This window comes from Oncorhynchus keta, chromosome 22 (genome assembly GCF_023373465.1).
Source record: "Oncorhynchus keta strain PuntledgeMale-10-30-2019 chromosome 22, Oket_V2, whole genome shotgun sequence".
Taxonomy (NCBI): domain Eukaryota; kingdom Metazoa; phylum Chordata; class Actinopteri; order Salmoniformes; family Salmonidae; genus Oncorhynchus; species Oncorhynchus keta.
The window spans coordinates 7,053,681-7,076,472 of NC_068442.1; the positions used below are offsets into that span (position 1 = coordinate 7,053,681).

Genomic DNA, 22,792 nt, shown 5'->3' on the forward strand with positions numbered 1-22,792 from the left:
ACCTCAGAGTGAAGGAAAAGCAGCTAACAAGTGCTCAGCATATGTGGGAACTCCTTCTTCAAGACTTTCAGAAAAGCATTCCAGGTGAAGCTGGTTGAGAGAATGCCAAGTGTGCAAAGCTGTAATCAAGGAAAAGGGTGGCTACATTGAAGATTCTCAAATATATTTTGATTTATCACTATGGTTACTACATGACTTCGTAGTGTTGATGTCTTCACTATTAATTCTACAAAGTAGAAAATAGTAAAAATTAAGAAAACCCCCTGAATGAGTAGGTGTTCTAAAACTTTTGACCAGTAGCGTATATTAGATGTCATCTGATTTGTTAAAATATTGAGGGATATCAAACCACATCGGGTCATTTATAGAAGGAGGCCCATACCCACAATATCAAACCGTGTATAATTTGGATAGAATTACATGTCATACCTTCATATCAAGTTAGTGCTCGATCATCTAAGATTAAAGTTAAGGGGGGAAGCATTGATCAGCTAAATACAAACAGAACAGACATTTATTGTGCCAGAATCTACTGTACATAGTCAAACATGAAGTGTACCATGTAATCCTCAGATACTGAAATTACAGCAGCATGTAGTGAATCATAAAAAGGCTAAATGGAATGCTTTTTTCAGTAATACTGATTTGTACGGTGGGTGAGGAGGAATGCAGTCCAGTCTTATTAACATAATAAACAACCCAAATGCACTGTAGAATGGGTGAAGGAGAAGAGGTATTATATTACCATAGGAATAAATTGGTATATGGCAAGTAAGTACCTACTTTGGTCTACCTGAATTCCCTTACAGGTAACCCCAATCAAGTCTGTTTATATTTCATTTTAGGACCGCTCTCTGGAGCCTCTTTGCATTTCCAATGTCTCCGTCACGTGTTTCTCTGTCTGTGTCTCTAACAAAGGCCCCTGTACAGGCTGCCTTCCCATTTGTTTCATATTTTAAAAAGGGGTAAATAGTAGAAAAAGGTGCCAGGCGGATCAGGTAATAGTCAGACAGTGCTTTTGGTGGGAAGCTCTGTGCTATTGTGCCGCGTTTTCCTCAGTGACCCGTCGTCATGCGGCCGGGCCTTCTGCAGGTTGGACATGGCTGCGGTGCGCTCGATGTCGATGAAGGCGTAGAGCTCGGTGCGGCGCGTGGGGGTGGTAGGCAAAGGCGGCGAGGTTGGGGTGCGGGGCGTGTGGGGGTTGCTGGTGTCTGAGGACGCACCCTTGGAGGCTGCGGAGGAAGAGGCGGTAGTTTCCATCTCCACCTCGATGTAGTTGAGCGTCTTGGGATGCTCCTGACCCAGCGGCCGGCGGAAGTCGAAGTTGAACACGATGGGCCCGTCGCTGCGGCGGCGTGCCGTGTCGGGGGCACAGCGGGCGCTGAGGGGGGCAGTCACATTCTCTGTGTTCACATAGTTGTGGGAGGACTCCATGGCTGACAGAGGGGGGTGGGCTGACAGGGGATGGGAGTAGGAGTGGTGAAGGAGGCTGTGTTGGTGGTGGTTGTAGCCGTTGAGGGAGGACATCTTTAGCCCCCCCTGGCCTCCACCACCACGGGGTCCACTGTTGTTCTCCTCCTCCGCGTTGCTGGGCTTGCGGGTCTCCCAGACGGGCGGCAGGGCCGGGAGGTTCTCGTAGTCTAGGAGGGCCGTGCGCCGCTGGGCTGAGTTGTTGACATTCTGCAGGGTGTCAGGGGTCACGGGGGGCAAGAGATGACGGCGAGGGGCTGTGGCTGGAGCCCCGACAGAGGCAGAGGAGCCATTGGAGTGTGTAGAGGACGGCTGAGGCTGACCCTCTGGTGGGGCTGGGGCCTCCGTGTCTGTGTGGCCGTTGGTCTCTCCCTCTCCAGGCTCCGGGGACTCTGAGTCCTCCCCTGCCTCCTCTTCATCTCCATCCTCAGTCTGATGCTTCCCCTTGGCCATCTTTTTCTGCGCAGGGGTGGGCCCCAGCACAAAGCGTACCCCTTGGGACTCCAGCAGTACCTGGGGTTCTTCCTGGAGCTGGGCCTGGGGCTCTGGTCTGGCTACCCTCGGAGGTGGTGGTGTAGGGGGGCACTGGGACTGGGCTGAGCCAGGGCTGTCCAGAGGGGCTGGAGCAGTCAGAGGGCTGGGCTGGTCATCCAGCAGACCTGTGGTGTTCACATAAGTGTGGACCTGTGGACGGATCAGGAGACAGGGTTAATAGAACATCGTTATCACTCCAACTCAACAGCTTCTACATCAACTCATTATTTCCCATCGATGTCACAAGTAGCACAGTGGGTGTCTTCTTTAGGATATCTCAAAATGTGCTCTACTGAACATGACCCAAACATTTGTATGGAGATGTGTAGTTATATCAATAAAGCTATACGTTTTGGGAGTATTTCAGTGTGCAGGGCAGGCCTTATTCTATTCCCTCAAATTCGCCAGGCATTTGGTGTTAGAGTTGTTCTCTCACCGCCTCGTCAGCCACTAGGAGGGGGTGTGTAGACTCCTCTCCCACTGAGGGCAGTCGGGTGCTGGCCACAGACGGGTGGCGTGTGGAGGGGTGCGAGGGGGCGTCGCCCACCGAAGGGATCCGGGTGACACCATTGTGCACGGTGGGAACAGAGTAGCCCAGAGCTGAATAGACATAAGCGAAGAACTGGGGGTCAGTGGGGACAATGAAAGGGTTGACTGACAGACAAGACTTCAGCCTTTTCTTTTTATAGCAGTTATCTAATGAAGGAAGGCTCAGTAATGAAAGAGTTAGGTATTTGAGAGTGTGACAGCCATATGAGGCAATGGACATTCTAGGGACAGGAACAGGCATTTCTCAGGTCATTGCAAGTGTTGGTAGAAGTATTCATTATGGGGCCTGTGCAAGCCCTAGTTGTAGGATGAATATAGGATTACCGGCAGGAGTATGTGTGGCCTGCTGGTTGGTTTCCAGTACGGCCTCCTCCACCACACTGATGCTGTGGTTGTGCATCACCTCCTGCAGCATGTTGAAGATCTCCTCCGCCCGAGCACACTTAAAGGCAAAGATCCCTGAAGACACAGTCAAACGCAGTCAAGAAAAGTCAAAAGTGCGGTTGCGCCGCAGAGCTCATCATGATGTTCAACTCAGGAACCACACATTGGGCAGCACGACTGCAATATAGACTTTTGAGAAACAACCATTACCAGCACTGCTCACGCATTCACGTTTAACAAAGTTTCGTACATCTATGGGCTCTTTCAACTTGTCCTTGCCACCTATGCCCTTGCCTGCCTTGTAATCTATGATGTAAAGGGACTGGATAGGTGAAAGCAACAGAGCCATAGAGATAAAAAGGAAGCGTAGTAATACTTCAAGAAGGAACACACAGGAACAACCATAGGTATGGCATCACATCAGGGACAAACTACACAGGATCCTATCATCGAGACTAGTCACACTGCACAGAGAATAGAACACACAACTTATGCGGGACCAAACCCTGAAAACTCCCAACTCCCTCAAGCACGACACCACACACAGTCAGACACAGGCATCAATACTGTCACCACAGAAATAGAATCACGAGAGTGGGCTTCTATTGCCGTATTTAAGTCAATGAAGCCATTATGATTCTATTTCTATGACTAACATTTCTGGTAATCACATTATTACATCATTATCACAGCACGGGAACACAGCAAGCCTGACTTACCAGAACCCATAGTACCCCCCCCCAGACCTCATCCCTTTGAAGGCATGGATGGAGTCAAAAAATAACCACACAGACAATTGTGTCATTAGCATTGCAGCATAATCAATATTTCACTGGTTCAAGTCGATATAACAGTAAAGCTGATGTTGGGGCCTAATGACCTAGTTGCAGATGTGATTCAATGTATTCTGATGTGGTTAACCCTCCCCCACCCAAAAAACAAATACTAACACCCTTGCCTCTGGCACTAACACTTGTCTTTTCTTACTAGCACCGACTTTGCTGATATCTGCTTTATAGAGGAAATGTTTTGCTTACTATGACTGATATGTGGTTGTCTCACCTAGCTCCCTTATGATTAACGCTACGGATAAGTGCGTCTGCCAAATAACTCAAATGTAAAAATGTATAATAATGCCCAGGCAGCTGGGGCACCACATAAGTTAGTTAGGTAGCCTAGCGGTTAAGAAAGTTGGGCTAGTAACTGACAGAACGCTCGTCCGAATCCCAGAGCTGACTATGTGAAAAATATGTCGATGTGCCACTGAGCAAGGCACTTAACCATATAATGGCTCCTTTAAATTGCTCTGGATAAGAGCGTCTGTTAAATGACCTCAATGTCAATGGTGCGACATACGCTGAGAGCGGCCCTTGAAAATGCCAAAAATCAATTAATGAAATACGTGAAATCAATAATTGTGCGGAATGGAAAGCTCTATTAATTTACCTTGTCCCGTCTGGCAGCGGCGGCCACTCTCGAAGGAGAAGAGGTTGGAGTCGTAGCCATAGCGACGCAGGCACATGTAGGGCCACTTGACGTCGTCACGGCGATAGGTGTGGAGGACGAGCTCTACCTCTGTCAGCTCCATCATGCCTGAGCCCAGCTCGTTCCCATCGTCATCCACGTTTATCACCTGGCAACAGAACAATAACGTTACACAATGGTCACTGTGTCAGTCGACACAAACATGTGTACACTGCAATGCATTGAAGCTGGTCTTCATTATGCAACCAATATCTACCATTCATTCAGGTGAGAGGTCTCCATATTTTAACATGTCGCAAAATCTGTCATAACTAGGGAGTAGAATATGGGCTCAGCAATGATCCACCGTTGAAGTATGTTTGTTGTAATGGATCAAGAGACTCACCTTAAATTTGGTTTGATGATTATCTGGGATTGACTCCTTCTCTGGACAGCTTAAACAGCTACCCATGGCTTCTTCAGAGCACCATCTGATGTCTGGATCATAAGGTCATTTAAATAAGATTGAATGGACATCATATAAAAGAGTGAAAAGACATAGGAAGAGTGAATGTTCACCATAGGAAGAGTTGTAGCTAAAGAAAGTAAAATATATATATATATTTTTACCTAGATCCAACCTCCAGTATCCCTGGTTCCATCTTCCGAGCACTCATGTTTTCTTTATCTGCTATGCCAACATAAGATGTGGGCCTGCACACAGATCATTTACAGTCAGCCAAGTTAGTTAGCTGGACGACCTAGTTTGTTATACAACTGGAGTTCGTTAGCTAGCTATTGTGTCTGGCAAGTTAAAAGGTTAGCGTTGGCCTCAAAGGATGTAAATAAGACAATGTTAGCTAGTAAGGAAAGTTAACGTCGTTACAAGCTAGCTACAGTTACCGAATTACGCTGGCTAACTCTAGAAGTAGCTTGGGCCAAAGCATTATATTCCGAATACAAGATGTTGGTTTAACTGGCTTTATTGATATGAAAATATATAGTTAACGTTATAGCCAGTTAGTTCCTCAAATGGTTAGTTAATGTTAACGTTAGTAACTTAACCTCCTTGCGTCAGACGTGGTTGACTAACTACGAAACTTCACCGTTAGCACATTCATTACTGTAGCCAGTAGGTTAACATTAGCTAACTACAGTAGCTAGCTCTCGTGAATTGCTAGCAGCCACGCTAGTTAGCTAGCGAATTAGTAATAAAAAAAAACATAAGATTGCAAGTTGTCTTAACTAAGACATTTTTGGAATACTTACGAGTATGGCAAACGGAAGGGGGCCGTTCTTCCAAACTTTTCAGACACAAACGATAGCAACCTAGCTAGCTAGCTCTGCTATCTCATACGAAGCTAGCTCAACTCCACCATCTTTCCTCTGCGTTGTTAGCTAGTAGAGCGCCAAAAAAATAAATAAATCACAACTTCTTCCAAAGGTGGCTACCATTCATGTTTTCGACCGCAAGATAATGAAAATTGATATAAATCCATGTATAATCCTTTATGTCTCTCTCTTTCTATATATACATATACCACCCCAAAAAATAAGCTCGTTTATTTTAGTGGCACCGTCTTTATTGCAGCTAGGTAAATCACAGCAACTTCTTGGCTAAACTTCCGAGAGTTTCAGGCAAACATTTTCAATGTGGTGAATGTGCAGCCCACTGCGCATGCGCGAGGATTGGGGGCTCTTGGGTCATCTTCCAAATCATGACTCCATAATAAATGTATTATATGAATAAATAATTGTCAATAATTTTTTTTGTTATCTAAGTATTTTATTGAAACACTCAAATAATATATTAATGCCCTCGTCTTGATACGTTTCTAGGCCTACTTAGATTGCAAAATGGGAAACTGCATACAGTAACTACTATAATTTGTGTAACGATTCACAGAATCCATCAGTCACTCAGATGATTACAATCATGTTTGCCAATGTGTGAGTTGTGGATTTGCACATTGTAGATGTGTGTGATTTGTAGTTCCATGACATGATTTTAAAATACATCAAACAATGTGTTAAAATACATAAAATATACACAAAAATCATTATCATTTTACAGGCTACACATATGGATTACACAACATAAACGGTGTGCTTTTATAACTCATATGGTCATCCTTTTGCATGACTCGTTTTCTATTCAAGCGATATATCACACGGGCTGTACAATATCTACAAATAAATGTGCAATGGGTTTATCTACATACATATTTCAGATATTTTTGAATGATTTCAGTGCTTATGAAAATAAGTATAATTTCAAACAGAAAGCATTTTTGTCTAACATTTGACAAAAATGTGACTTGTGAAAGATGCAATAGCCTGTACATTTACTGTAGATATGTGAATACTGTTAGATCATTTTTACTTATGCAGTATCAGATGTTTTTTTTTTTACAGGTTTTTGGTCTGTGCCACGTAATAATGTATAAATGGCAGCTTAACAAACAAAATGAACACACTGTGTACGAAATCCAAGGATGCAAATGTAAAGCATACATACAAACACACAGATATAAGGCAAGTATATACAATTATGTTAATATACAGTGCCTTGCGAAAGTATTCGGCCCCCTTGAACTTTGCGACCTTTTGCCACATTTCAGGCTTCAAACATAAAGATATAAAACTGTATTTTTTTGTGAAGAATCAACAACAAGTGGGACACAATCATGAAGTGGAACGACATTTATTGGATATTTCAAACTTTTTTAACAAATCAAAAACGGAAAAATTGGGCGTGCAAAATTATTCAGCCCCTTTACTTTCAGTGCAGCAAACTCTCGACAGAAGTTCAGTGAGGATCTCTGAATGATCCAATGTTGACCTAAATGACTAATGATGATAAATACAATCCACCTGTGTGTAATCAAGTCTCCGTATAAATGCACCTGCACTGTGATAGTCTCAGAGGTCCGTTAAAAGCGCAGAGAGCATCATGAAGAACAAGGAACACACCAGGCAGGTCCGAGATACTGTTGTGAAGAAGTTTAAAGCCGGATTTGGATACAAAAAGATTTCCCAAGCTTTAAACATCCCAAGGAGCACTGTGCAAGCGATAATATTGAAATGGAAGGAGTATCAGACCACTGCAAATCTACCAAGACCTGGCCGTCCCTCTAAACTTTCAGCTCATACAAGGAGAAGACTGATCAGAGATGCAGCCAAGAGGCCCATGATCACTCTGGATGAACTGCAGATATCTACAGCTGAGGTGGGAGACTCTGTCCATAGGACAACAATCAGTCGTATATTGCACAAATCTGTCCTTTATGGAAGAGTGGCAAGAAGAAAGCCATTTCTTAAAGATATCCATAAAAAGTGTTGTTTAAAGTTTGCCACAAGCCACCTGGGAGACACACCAAACATGTGGAAGAAGGTGCTCTGGTCAGATGAAACCAAAATTGAACTTTTTCGCAACAATGCAAAACGTTATGTTTGGCGTAAAAGCAACACAGCTCATCACCCTGAACACACCATCCCCACTGTCAAACATGGTGGTGGCAGCATCATGGTTTGGGCCTGCTTTTCTTCAGCAGGGACAGGGAAGATAGTTAAAATTGATGGGAAGATGGATGGAGCCAAATACAGGACCATTCTGGAAGAAAACCTGATGAAGTCTGCAAAAGACCTGAGACTGGGACGGAGATTTGTCTTCCAACAAGACAATGATCCAAAACATAAAGCAAAATCTACAATGGAATGGTTCAAAAATGAACATATCCAGGTGTTAGAATGGCCAAGTCAAAGTCCAGACCTGAATCCAATCGAGAATCTGTGGAAAGAACTGAAAACTGCTGTTCACAAATGCTCTCCATCCAACCTCACTGAGCTCGAGCTGTTTTGCAAGGAGGAATGGGAAAAAATGTCAGTCTCTCGATGTGCAAAACTGATAGAGACATACCCCAAGCGACTTACAGCTGTAATCGCAGCTAAAGGTGGCGCTACAAAGTATTAACTTAAGGGGCCTGAATAATTTTGCACACCCAATTTTTCAGTTTTTGTTTTGTTAAAAAAGTTTGAAATATCCAATAAATGTCGTTCCACTTCATGATTGTGTCCCACTTGTTGTTGATTCTTCACAAAAAAATAAAGTTTTATATCTTTATGTTTGAAGCCTGAAATGTGGCAAAAGGTCGCAAAGTTCAAGGGGGCCAAATACTTTCGCAAGGCACTGTATATTCTCGTATCATTTTAATAGCTATAAAGTGTTCTATATTCCATAATATCTAGAAAAGAACAATCAACAGAAATAGTAGAACATGTGTCCCTGCAGTGCTATACTAGTGAAAGTACAAACAGTTCTCTCCTTCAGTAGTCCTGACACTCTTTAACGTCTGGCATACACCATATCTGTAGGCCAAAAACAAAACAAAAAATATAATTTGTGATGTCATCCAGCTCTCCAACCTCCTAAATGTGTGTAGCTGCGTTTTGTGTTTGAAATGGGTTGCTTGAGTAGCCTGGTCGTAGAACTGTAAGTCTTATAGTAATCTCTACTACCGTTACCATGTCATACGTGTTTGCTATTCCAGGGTAGTGACTGTAAGACATTTTGGATAAAAGTGTCTGCTAAATGGCATATGAATACTGTATTATCTTACTTTAACCCAGACAGGAGTTGGCTAAGCACAAACAGACTGGACCAGGCACCAGGCTAATATTTGACAGGATAGATCATTTGTGATGTCTTCTAGATATGAACTGCAGTACAGAGAGTTCTAAGGAATGTGAGGGCTTACCTCTTTGGGGGTCAGGGTTGACATTCTCATAGATGGGGTAGAGGGGGTTCTCCTGCTCACTGCGAAGCTTCCTGGCTCGGAGGACGTCTCTCATACACTGGTGGAGATACGCATACTGGCACTTTAAAGAAAAGAAGAAAAGAAACATACCCAGATATATCAATGTCAGGATGTGTTATTACATAACACAGGTTCTGGATTTAAACACACAACTGCACCTACACACAGAGTAACACAGAGAAAAACTGTATCTCACACAAACACACACCCGTCTCACCTCAGTCTGCACCATGTGTGAGCGGTGGAGACGCAGGTCGAAGACAGCTCCGTAGATGTCTACTGTGTCCTTTGTGTCCAGCTGCTGCAGGACTCTGTCCAGGGATATGAAAGTCCCTGTACGGCCCACACCAGCACTGTGACAGAGAGGAGAGAGAGAGAGAGAGAGAGAGAGAGAGAGAGAGAGAGAGAGAGAGAGAGAGAGAGAGAGAGAGAGAGAGAGAGAGAGAGAGAGAGAATGAGAGAAAGAGAACGAGAGAGAGACAGACAGACAGACAGACAGACAGACAGACAGACAGACAGACAGACAGACAGACAGAGAGAGAGAGAGAGAGAGGGTTGGAGGGCAAATACGGTTTAGTTACCTTACCTAAACGGAGAGGGGAAATATAATTTGTCAACATCATTTCAGTCAATTTCTTTTGAATTGAAATGGAATTAACCTCAACTCTGGTCATTACTGCAGGCTGTAACTATACTGTCTCTTCAGGAAAGACGAGACACTATATCTCAGTGTGTCCTATGGAGTTTTTGTTTTGAATGGGAGACTAGGGAATTGGGACAGTGACCCACCTGCAGTGAGCTACAGTGGCCCCAGACCCAGGGGTCCTGTTGACATAGTCCCTGACGGTCCTGACAAACTGGATGAGTGACTGGGTGGTCTCTGGGACGCCGTGGTCGGGCCACACCGTGTAGTGGAACTGACGCACCACCCTGGAGTAGTTCAACTGGTCCTCCTGCATGGGAGTTAAGACACAGTCAGAAAGAGAGACTTACTAGAGGCTGACTACACACAGCTCGCTACTTACCTACTGTATGTTCTGTCACATAATGATACGCCAAGACAGCATTAGCTGCACACAATTATGGTCATATTTCAAGTGTTGGAGAAGCTACTCTGAAAATATGGTTTAACAAGCTGCCAAATACTTCACACTGGAAGATGTTAGGCTACATTAAAGCTACCCTTCAGAAAAAGTTTACTTAGCTAACTCAAGTTACTCACTACAACCAAACTACTTTGTGAAACATTATCATATATACAGTAAATCTGAAATGTCATAGACTACAAATTGCAAGAACAGATCATTTTTGGGTCATATGTTAACAGAATGTGACATTTTGCCTATTAAACACAAAACAACATATTTCAAGTGAGAATGAGGCAGGTCTGATACTGCAAAATATTGAAATTATTGCCCGATTCACCCATATTTGCTTATATTTTTGCAAAAGTAGTTAGCCATGCCACTACATGGCAAAACAGTTATTAACTACCGAAAACACTACCTAGATTTGAATTTAGTTGAACTACCAACAAGCTACTGCAAAATGTAGATACATTACTCATTTAACTACATATATAGTTCACTACTCCCACTGTATTTCAATATGATAAAAAAAACAATCAGTACTATATGTGAAACTGAATTTAAGACCAACACACAATATATCACTTTGAAGAAAAGAACCTGGTATTAAAAAAAAAAATCAGTTTCCAGAATCAGTGTCCTGCACACTCACGCTGCAAATCTTGAATTCCCGGATAGTCCACTCTGGCAGCACAGACTCAGACAGCATCTGGACTATGAGGTCTCCATAATACAAAGGTTCCTGGTCAAAGGGCCAGTAGTGATCACACTTCACCTGGAAGGACCACACAAAGACGCGTAGATAGTAACATTGTAACAACATATTGTTCAATAGAACATGATAGCAGCACTGGTCCGGACAAAAAGCAAAAAGGCAACTCCTTCTACCCACCCTGCCTTTCTCCACACACTGCGTCACCATGACAATGTTATTGACATTCTGCTCCCACACCATCTTCCAGAAGTCATCCTTGGTTCCAGGAAGTGGGCCCTGAGTGGCGATGTACTCCCTACGGAAGTTGTTCCCCTGAAACGAGAAGAGATTTAATTGACATTTCGTTTTTTCACCTGACCCTTATTATTAAGTTTAATGAAGCAGCAAAAAAAAGCTGCAAAGGATTGTTCGGCGTGGCATGAGCTTGTGGCAGCCTTATGCTCCACAGGGAGTGTAGTAAGTAGTACATCCCAGGTATACTAATTGAGGAACATGGCTGAGAATCAATCAATCAACCCTGCCCCGAGGAACTGAGTTTACGGCAGGGTTTCCCAAACTAGGGTTCGCGGCCCCATCTGATTGGAAAATGGGGTCCTAAAAGAACATTTGCTCTTGGTTCATAGAACCTGGGTAACGTAAGTAACCTCTGGTAGAGGCGGTTTTAATGAACAGAGTGGTTTCTGTTTTCTTCTTACAAATGTTTCTCTATCTTTTGAATAGTTTAAAGAAGATACAAAATATTATGACCCCATCCCTGACATATATGACTCTAAGGAACACATACGTCCGTACTGTTTCCCTCTACTATGCCCACAAGCCGTTAGAACCGAGTGGACAATCCTAGGCAATAAATCAGACTGGGGGAAAAAGAACATCTTCAATGATTATGTTCTTTTCTACACAGAAGATCATACAACATTATTGCCTGATGATCTATTGAACCTTTCTGATGCATCTTCAGATTGAAATAATGTTTAAAAAAAAAAAGTACTGTCCGAATGTAATAGACTGTCATAGCCCAAATTCAAAAAGTAACATTGATGACATAACTATTTTTACATGGTGGGGTAACATAAATAATTTTATATAAAAATGGTGTCGCAGGCCACCCAACCACCTCCAACCCTACCCCACCCCTCACAACTACCTCCAGCCCTCCCCTACCCCTCACAACAACCTTCAGCCCTACGCCACCCCTCACAACTACCTCCAGCCCTCCCCTACCCCTCACAACTACCTCCAGCCCTCCCCCACCCCTCACAACTACCTCCAGCCCTCACCCACCCCTCACAACTACCTCCAGCCCTTCCCCAGCCCTCACAACTACCTTCAGCCCTACGCCACCCCTCACAACTACCTCCAGTCCTCCCCCACCCCTCACAACTCCCTCCAGCCCTATCCCACCCCTCCCTCCCAACCACCTCCAGCCCTATCCCACCCCTCACAACTACCTCCAGCCCTACCCCACCCCTCACAACTACCTCCAGCCCTACCCCACCCCTGACAACTACGTCCAGCCCTCCCCCACCCCTCACAACTACCTCCAGCCCTACCCCACACAACTACCTCCAGCTTTACCCCACCCCTCCCAACTACCTCCAGCCCTATCCCACCCCTCCCAACTACCTCCATCTCTACCCCCATCCCAACTACCTCCAGCCCAACCCCACCCCTCCCAACTACCTCCAGCCCTACCCCACCCCTCCCCACTACCTCCAGCCCTCCCCACCCCTCACAACTACCTCCAGCCCTACCCCACACAACTACCTCCAGCTCTACCCCATCCCTCCCAACTACCTCCAGCTCTACCCCACCCCTCCCAACCCTCTCCAGCCCTACCCCACCCCTCCCAACTACCTCCAGCCCAACCCCACCCCTCACAACTACCTCCAGCCCTACCCCACCCCTCACAACTACCTCCAGCCCTCCCCCACCCCTCACAACTACCTCCAGCTCTACCCCACACAACTACCTCCAGCTTTACCCCACCCCTCCCAACTACCTCCAGCCCTACCCCACCCCTCCCAACTACCTCCAGCTCTACCCCCACCCCTCACAACTACCTCCAGCCCTCACCCACCCCTCACAACTACCTCCAGCCCTCCCCAGCCCTCACAACTACCTTCAGCCCTCCCCCACCCCTCACAACTACCTCCAGCCCTCCCGAGCCCTCACAACTACCTCTAGCCCTACGCCACCCCTCACAACTACCTCCAGTCATTCCCCACCCCTCACAACTACCTCCAGCCCTACCCCACCCCTCCCAACTACCTCCAGCTCTACCCCCACCCCTCACAACTACCTCCAGCCCTCACCCACCCCTCACAACTACCTCCAGCCCTCCCCAGCCCTCACAACTACCTTCAGCCCTCCCCCACCCCTCAAAACTACCTCCAGCCCTCCCGAGCCCTCACAACTACCTCTAGCCCTACGCCACCCCTCACAACTACCTCCAGTCATTCCCCACCCCTCACAACTACCTCCAGCCCTATCCCACCCCTCCCTCCCAACCACCTCCAGCCCTATCCCAACCCTCACAACTACCTCCAGCCCTCCCACACCCCTCACAACTACCTCCAGCCCTACCAAACACAACTACCTCCAGCTCTACCCCACCCCTTCCAACTACCTCCAGCCCTACCCCACCACTCCCAACTACCTCCAGCCCTCCCCCACCCCTCACAACTACCTCCAGCCCTACCACACCCCTCCCAACTACCTCCAGCCCTACCCCACCCCTCCCAACTACCTCCAGCTCTACCCCACCCCTTCCAACTACCTCCAGCCCTACCCCACCCTCCCAACTACCTCCAGCCCTCCCCCACCCCTCACAACTACCTCCAGCCCTACCCCACACAACTACCTCCAGCTCTACCCCACCCCTCCCAACTACCTCCAGCCCTACCCCACCCCTCCCAACTACCTCCAGCCCTACCCCACCCCTGACAACTACCTCCAGCCCTACCCCACCCCTCCCAACTACCTCCAGCTCTACCCCACCCCTCCCAACGACCTCCAGCCCAACCCCACCCCTCACAACTACTTCCAGCCCTACCCCACCCCTCACAACTACCTCCAGCCCTCTACCCCACAACTACCTCTAGCCCTACCCCACCCCTCCCAACTACCTCCAGCCCTACTCCACCCCTCCCAACTACCTCCAGCCCCCCACCCCTCACAACTACCTCCAGCCCTACCCCACCCCTCCCAACTACCTCCAGCCCTACCCCACCCCTCACAACTACCTCCAGCCCTACCCCACACAACTACCTCCAGCTCTACCCCATCCCTCCCAACTACCTCCAGCTCTACCCCACCCCTCCCAACTACCTCCAGCCCTACTCCACCCCTCCCAACTACCTCCAGCTCTACCCCACCCCTCCCAACTACCTCCAGCCCTCCCCCACCCCTCACAACTACCTCCAGCCCTACCCCACACAACTACCTCCAGCTCTACCCCACCCCTCCCAACTACCTCCAGCCCTACCCACCCCTCCCAACTACGTCCAGCCCTACCCCACCCCTCCCAACTACCTCCAGCCCTCCCCACCCCTCCCAACTACTTCCAGCCCTACCCCACCCCTCCCAACTACCTCCAGCTCTACCCCGCCCCTCCCAACTATCTCCAGCCCTCCCCACCCCTCACAACTACCTCCAGCCCTACCCCACACAACTACCTCCAGCCCTACCCCACCTCTCACAACTACCTCCAGCCCTACCCCACCCCTCACAACTACCTCCAGCCCAACCCCACCCCTCACAACTACCTCCAGCTCTATCCCACCCTCCCAACTATCTCCAGCTCTACCCCACCCCTCCCAACTACTTCCAGCCCTACCCCACCCCTCCCAACTACCTCCAGCTCTACTCCCACCCAGCCCAACCCCACCCCTCCAACTACCTCCAGCCCTACCCTACAACTACCTCCAGCCCTACCCCACCCCTCACAACTACCTCCAGCCCTACCCCACCCCTCCAACTACCTCCAGCTCTACCCCACCCCTCCCAACTACCTCCTGCCCTACCCCACCCCTCCCAACTACCTCCAGCCCTAACCCCCCCTCCCAACTACCTCCAGCCCTACCCCACCCCTCCCAACTACCTCCAGCCCCCCACCCCTCACAACTACCTCCAGCCCTACCCCCTCCCAACTACCTCCAGCCCTACCCCACCCCTCCCAACTACCTCCAGTCCAACCCCACCCCTCCCAACTACCTCCAGCCCTCCCCCACCCCTCCCAACTACCTCAGCTCTACCCCACCCCTCCCAACTACCTCCAGCCCTACCCCACCCCTCCCAACTACCTCCAGCCCTCCCCCAACCCTCACAACTACCTCCAGCCCCACCCCCTCCCAACTACCTCCAGCCCTACCCCACCCCTCCCAACTACCTCCAGCCCTACCCCACCCCTCCCAACTACCTCCAGCCCTACCCCACACCTCCCAACTACCTCCAGCCCTCCCCCACCCCACACAACTACCTCCAGCTCTACCCCACCCCTCACAACTACCTCCAGCCCCACCCCCTCCCAACTACCTCCAGCCCTACCCCACCCCTCCCAACTACCTCCAGCCCTACCCCACCCCTCCCAACTACCTCCAGCCCCCCCCCACCCCTCACAACTACCTCCAGCCCTACCCCACCCCTCCCAACTACCTCCAGCCCTACCCCAATCCTCACAAATACCTCCAGCCCTACCCCACACAACTACCTCCAGCTCTACCCCATCCCTCCCAACTACCTCCAGCTCTACCCCACCCCTCCCAACTACCTCCAGCCCTACTCCACCCCTCCCAACTACCTCCAGCTCTACCCCACCCCTCCCAACTACCTCCAGCCCTCCCCCACCCCTCACAACTACCTCCAGCCCTACCCCACACAACTACCTCCAGCTCTACCCCACCCCTCCCAACTACCTCCAGCCCTACCCACCCCTCCCAACTACGTCCAGCCCTACCCCACCCCTCCCAACTACCTCCAGCCCTCCCCCACCCCTCCCAACTACTTCCAGCCCTACCCCACCCCTCCCAACTACCTCCAGCTCTACCCCGCCCCTCCCAACTATCTCCAGCCCTCCCCACCCCTCACAACTACCTCCAGCCCTACCCCCCACACAACTACCTCCAGCCCTACCCCACCCCTCACAACTACCTCCAGCCCTACCCCACCCCTCACAACTACCTCCAGCCCGACCCCACCCCTCTCAACTACCTCCAGCTCTATCCCACCCCTCCCAACTACCTCCAGCTCTACCCCACCCCTCCCAACTACTTCCAGCCCTACCCCACCCCTCCCAACTACCTCCAGCTCTACCCCGCCCCTCCCAACTATCTCCAGCCCAACCCCACCCCTCACAACTACCTCCAGCCCTACCCCACCCCTCACAACTACCTCCAGCCCTACCCCACCCCTCACAACTACCTCCAGCCCTACCCCACCCACAACTCCCAACTACCCCTCCCAACTGCCCTACCCCACCCCTCCCAACTACCTCCAGCCCTAACCCCCTCCCAACTACCTCCAGCCCTACCCCACCCCTCCCAACTACCTCCAGCCCCCCACCCCTCACAACTACCTCCAGCCCTACCCCCTCCCAACTACCTCCAGCCCTACCCCACCCCTCCCAACTACCTCCAGTCCAACCCCACCCCTCCCAACTACCTCCAGCCCTCCCCCACCCCTCCCAACTACCTCCAGCTCTACCCCACCCCTCCCAACTACCTCCAGCCCTACCCCACCCCTCCCAACTACCTCCAGCCCTCCCCCACCCCTCACAACTACCTCCAGCCCCACCCCCTCCCAACTACCTCCAGCCCTACCCCACCCCTCCCAACTACCTCCAGCCCTACCCCACCCCTCCCAACTACCTCCAGCCCTACCCCACACCTCCCAACTACCTCCAGCCCTCCCCCACCCCACACAACTACCTCCAGCTCTACCCCACCCCTCCCAACTACCTCCAGCCCTACCCCACCCCTTCCAACTACCTCCAGCCCTCCCCACCCCTCACAACTACCTCCAGCCCTACCCCACCCCTCACAACTACCTCCAGCCCTACCCCACCCCTCACAACTACCTCCAGCCCTACCCCACCCCTCCCAACCACTTCCAGTCCAACCCCACCCCTCACAACTATCTCCAGCCCTACCCCACCCCTCCCAACTACCTCCAGCCCTACCCTACCCCACCCCTCCCAACCACTTCCAGTCCAACCCCACCCCTCCCAACTACCTCCAGTCCAACCCCACTCCTCACAACTACCTCCAGTCCTACCCCACCCCTCCCAACCACTTCCAGTCCTACCCCACCCCTCCCAACCACCTCCAGTCCTACCCCAGCCCTTCCAACCACCTCCAGTCCTACCCCACCCCTCCCAACCACCTCCAGTCCTACCCCAGTCCTACCCCAGCCCTTCCAACCACCTCCAGTCCTACCCCACCCCTCCCAACCACCTCCAGTCCTACCCCAGTCCTACCCCAGCCCTTCCAACCACCTCCAGTCCTACCCCAGTCCTACCCCAGCCCTTCCAACCACCTCCAGCCCTACCCCACTCTTCACAACTACGTCCAGTCCTACCCCAGCCCTCCCAACCACCTCCTGTCCCCCCCCACCCCACACAACAGAGGGGATTTTACCAGAGTGAAGGTTGGTTCAGATTTGTCCGTGTGTTTGGATAACTTACAGGAATGTAGCTGGCGTTGATGTAGTCAGAGCACGGATCATCATCCACATAGGACAGCTTCACACGGGTCAAGTCGTCTACACAACACAGGCCATGCACAAAGACATTGAGTTGGCAATTTAGTTGTCATATTGAAAAGAAAGAAATCTCTAAATCCCCTTGTTTTTTGTCTATGTATTCGAACCCTGTGAAATCGCATTGTGCATCTGACTCACAGGGAAGGATGTTGTTGTATCGGTTCTTCCCCCTGTTCTCTGGCAGTAGGGCTGTGTCCAGGGGCTGGTTCCTTCCTACGTCTTTCAGGTCCTTACACAGGAAGTGACACGTTAGGTTTACCAAAGATACGTACTGAACATACAGTGGCAAGAAAAATATGTGAACCCTTTGGAATTACCTGGAGCTCTGCATAAATTGGTCATCAAATTTGATCTGATCTTCATCTAAGTCACAACAATAGACAAACAGTGTGCTTAAACTAATAACACACAAATTATTGTATTTTTCTTGTCTTTATCGAATACATCATTTAAACATTCACAGTGTAGGTTGGAAAAAGTATGTGAACCCCTAGGCTAATGGGGTCAGGAGTCAGCTAACCTGGAGTCCAATCAATGAGACAATATTGAAGATGTTGGTTAGAGCTGCCTTGCCCTACAAAAAACACTCACAAAACTTGAGTTTGCAATTCACAAGAAGCACTGCCTTATGTGAACCATGCCTCAAACAAAAGAGATCTCAGATCTCTGGTCCTTCTGTAGCTCAGTTGGTAGAGCATGGCGCTTGTAACGCCAGGGTAGTGGGTTCGCTTCCCGGGACCACCCATATGTAGAATGTATGCACACATGACTGTAAGTCGCTTTGGATAAAAGCGTCTGCTAAATGGCATATATTATTATTATTATTAAGACCTTCAGATAAATAATTGTTGACTTGCATAAAGCTGGAAAGGGTTACAAAAGTATCTCTAAAAGCCTTGATGTTTATCAGTCTACGGTAAAGACAAATTGCCTATAAATGGAGAAAGTTCAGCACTGTTGCTACTCTCCCTAGGAGGGTCCGTCCCGCAAAGATGACTGCGAGATCACATGCTAACATCTCTGTTGACGAGTCTACGATACGCAAAACACTAAACAAGTAATGGTGTTCATGGGAGGACACCACGGAAGAAGCCACTGCTGTCCAACACAAACATTCCTGCATGTCTGAAGTTTGCAAAAGTGCACCTAGATGTTCCACAGCACTACTGGCAAAACATTCTGTGGACAGATGAAACTAAAGTTGAGTTGTTTGGAAGGAACATACAGCACTATGTGTGGAGTAAAAAAAGGCACAGCCCACCTACTTCCAAAGGGTTCACATACTTTTTTCTTGCCACTGTAAATACTGTATGCATTTAATAAAATGTCATAATCAATCTAGTATTTAAAACACTTTCAATTAAAAGATAGGTGTCAGAGCAGGAAAATACATCTACACACGTCTGCATTGTTTTCTTTATTAAAGTAAATTAAATAGGACTATTCCGACTTCCTGTAAATGTACTCCAATGCTATTATATGTGCTTGAGAATGCCCAACGGACAGTGAATGTTATCCAGTCTTACTTCGTACTCCTCAGACAGTAGATAATTGGAGTCAGCCTGGAGTTTGGTGTAGTGGGACTCAAAGTGCATGACCTTGACGGGGCTGCAGCAGGATCAACAGATTTAAAAAATTAAAAATTAAAATTAAAAAAGGTTTGAGCCAAACAGAGTGGAGCAAAAGACGAACCAAAATGGACTTAAAAGTAATTGGGTGAAACCAATAACCAAAGCATTTAAAACATACCTTGAAATACGACGGTTACTGGGAAAAAAAGGGAGATAAAGGTATTATTGGCTCAAATGCATTCATGGTCATTTCTTTGTGAGTTTTTATCCTGCCAGGAAACACATTATATTTTATATATTTAACAAATGAAATGCATTAGAACTGATCACAGACTGCTCCTCCTCTTACCCCCTGACGCCCATGTGCACTCCGGATGTGGGCCTCTCCCTCCTCATGCTCAGTCGGACCACCCGCCGCTCCTGCACACTACTGTAATCACAAGTGTCGTATGTAGAGTGCAATATCAAGCTGGTATGCAGTGTATAGGTAGGTTACATGGGGCAGGGAGGGCCAGGAACTCACACTTTGCGAACTTTCTGTCTGCAGATGAGCAGTGCAGTGACTCCCACCACCATGACAATGAGGAACATGCCGGCACTGATGCCCTCGATCACACCGCTCAGGGGCTCTATGAGAGGAATATACAACCAATCAACAGTCTTCTCATAGAGGACCAATCACTCATAAGCATTTTTCGCTAACTACCAATCACACCTCGGCATCATACACCATCAACCAATCAGAGTTGTGTGTGAATAGTATCCCACCTGCTTCTGTGACCAGGGGGAGGGACAGGTAAGTGTCTGTGTAGAGGGGCGGGGTGTATCTGCTCTGCTCCTCGTCAAAAAGCTGGGTGAACGCACGCACACTGAGCCTAGAGAGAAGAGAAAGCCCACCATGACATCTCACCCAGTATGGTCCCACTGTATGACACTAGCTGAAATGTTGTTGAGTCATTGAACATCTACAAACTATCTACTTTGGGACTATCCAAATAAAGTGTTACAGAATTACACTCTAAGGCCCCAATTTGATCAACTACAGATAAAGGAAAAACAAACTGCGGGCAATATGACATCATCGTACACAGAGGCGCAAATTCCTGCTTGCAGAAATCAGCAACAAAGAATCGACAGATCTGCTAAGACTGCGGGAGGAAACTGGATTGATTTAGGCAGAACCCTGTACTATACCTGTATGCAGTTTTGGGTTTGAGTGGGCCATCACAGAAAGGGTGGTCTCTGTGTTTGTCTGGGTCCTGCTCCCTGTCCTGGGCCTGTAGGTGGTCACATGCCCCCCCGAGGGTGTCCATACCCGTACCCAGGCTGATCGCAAAGCTCTGGGTCTCGCTGTCTGATCCCTCTGTGCAGCGGCTGGGGAAGTAGCTGGTTTGGTAGGCCTTGACGGAACTGTTCAATTTGTAGTCCAGATAGGAGGGTAGAGGGTGGTGCTGCTCTGGTTGAATGTTTTCATTGTCTGGAGGGGGGGGGGATTCACAATCACATCCATCCATGATTACAGTAATTCAAAGAAATCAACCTACTGTACATTCAGCAATTATAGAGACATACTGACACAGAGACAGAGAGATAGAGAGACATACTGACACAGAGATAGAGAGATAGAGAGACATACTGACACAGAGATAGAGAGATAGAGAGACATACTGACACAGAGATAGAGAGATAGAGACATACTGATACAGATATAGAGAGATAGAGACATACTGACAGAGATAGAGAGATAGAGAGACATACTGACACAGAGATAGAGAGACATACTGACAGAGATAGAGAGATAGAGAGACATACTGACACAGAGATAGAGAGATAGAGAGACATACTGACACAGAGATAGAGAGATAGAGAGACATACTGACACAGAGAGAGAGAGATAGAGACATACTGACACAGAGATAGAGAGACATACTGACACAGAGATAGAGATAGAGAGACGTACTGACACAGAGATAGAGAGATAGAGAGACATACTGACACAGAGATAGAGAGATAGAGAGACGTACTGACACAGAGATAGAGAGATAGAGAGACATACTGACACAGAGATAGAGAGACATACTGACACAGAGATAGAGAGACATACTGACACAGAGATAGAGAGACATACTGACAGAGATAGAGAGACATACTGACGCAGAGATAGAGAGATAGAGAGACATACTGACACAGAGATAGAGAGATAGAGAGACATACTGACACAGAGATAGAGAGATAGAGAGACATACTGACACAGAGATAGAGAGATAGAGAGACATACTGACACAGAGATAGAGAGATAGAGACATACTGATACAGATATAGAGAGATAGAGACATACTGACAGAGATAGAGAGATAGAGAGACATACTGACACAGAGATAGAGAGACATACTGACAGAGATAGAGAGATATAGAGACATACTGACACAGAGATAGAGAGATAGAGAGACATACTGACACAGAGATAGAGAGATAGAGAGACATACTGACACACAGAGAGAGAGAGATAGAGAGACATACTGGCACAGAGAGAGAGAGATAGAGAGACATACTGACACAGAGATAGAGAGACATACTGACACAGAGATAGAGATAGAGAGACGTACTGACACAGAGATAGAGAGATAGAGAGACGTACTGACACAGAGATAGAGAGATAGAGAGACATACTGACACAGAGATAGAGAGACATACTGACACAGAGATAGAGAGACATACTGACACAGAGATAGAGAGACATACTGACAGAGATAGAGAGACATACTGACACAGAGATAGAGAGACATACTGACTCAGAGATAGAGAGATAGGCAGGCAGGCAGGCAGGCAGGCAGGCAGGCAGGCAGGCAGACAGACAGACAGACAGACAGACAGACAGACAGACAGACAGACAGACAGACAGACAGACAGACAGACAGACAGACAGATAGATAGATAGATAGATAGATAGATAGATAGATAGATAGATAGATAGATAGATAGATAGATAGATAGATAGATAGATAAAGGTTTGTCTATATTGTTCAACCTTCATTCCGCTTACTTTCAGACTCGGTCACCACCACTGTGAAGAACTTGACTGCTCCGTTGATGTCACTGAACCAGCTGCAGTTAAACTTGAAGAAGATGGTGTTTTTGGTGATGAGAGCAGCGCTGTTGTTAACCCGGGTGCTGAGGGAAGGGAGGGGAGGGCCTGGAGGGAGAAACGCAGCAATAGAACAGCTAGGATTGTACTGGAATGTACCTTGTTAGCCGGGAACATACATGGACAAGCAGAATCCTAGTTCACAGAATATCAGCCCACAACAGCTTCACACCACAGAGGATCATAGTGGCCTTCGAACCATGTTTATAACTGGTTAAAGTGACCTATAAGGACCACAAAATAACTAGAGGAGACAGCAGTGAGACCATACTCAAAGTCAATGGCCTTGGCTGTCA

General features: G+C 48.2%; 2 protein-coding genes across 2 annotated transcripts in view; both read right to left on the bottom strand.

Moving 5' to 3' along the window:
• Positions 1-496: 496 nt before the first annotated feature.
• LOC118400977 (fibroblast growth factor receptor substrate 2-like) lies at positions 497-7,031 on the bottom strand. Its single transcript, XM_035798041.2, has 7 exons — positions 5,671-7,031; positions 5,032-5,115; positions 4,808-4,899; positions 4,384-4,570; positions 2,878-3,012; positions 2,441-2,604; positions 497-2,154 (listed from the first exon to the last, which is right to left on the bottom strand). Exons 3-7 carry the CDS (start codon positions 4,871-4,873, stop codon positions 1,006-1,008), a joined length of 1,701 nt encoding a protein of 566 aa, XP_035653934.1. The 5' UTR covers positions 4,874-4,899; positions 5,032-5,115; positions 5,671-7,031; the 3' UTR covers positions 497-1,005.
• A 1,489-nt stretch (positions 7,032-8,520) lies between these two features.
• The window catches only part of LOC118400816 (receptor-type tyrosine-protein phosphatase beta-like), a 42,586-nt gene continuing 28,314 nt past the window's right edge, over positions 8,521-22,792 (bottom strand). The window contains exons 20-34 of the mRNA XM_052474732.1: positions 22,395-22,544; positions 20,546-20,828; positions 20,120-20,226; positions 19,875-19,980; positions 19,701-19,781; positions 19,530-19,547; positions 19,307-19,388; positions 17,919-18,009; positions 17,704-17,780; positions 11,199-11,333; positions 10,959-11,081; positions 10,008-10,171; positions 9,436-9,571; positions 9,159-9,279; positions 8,521-8,769 (exon numbers count right to left, since the gene is read on the bottom strand). Of these exons, the coding sequence (XP_052330692.1) occupies positions 8,747-8,769; positions 9,159-9,279; positions 9,436-9,571; positions 10,008-10,171; positions 10,959-11,081; positions 11,199-11,333; positions 17,704-17,780; positions 17,919-18,009; positions 19,307-19,388; positions 19,530-19,547; positions 19,701-19,781; positions 19,875-19,980; positions 20,120-20,226; positions 20,546-20,828; positions 22,395-22,544 (1,697 nt within the window). The 3' untranslated portion in view covers positions 8,521-8,746. The remainder of the gene's footprint in view (positions 8,770-9,158; positions 9,280-9,435; positions 9,572-10,007; positions 10,172-10,958; positions 11,082-11,198; positions 11,334-17,703; positions 17,781-17,918; positions 18,010-19,306; positions 19,389-19,529; positions 19,548-19,700; positions 19,782-19,874; positions 19,981-20,119; positions 20,227-20,545; positions 20,829-22,394; positions 22,545-22,792) is intronic.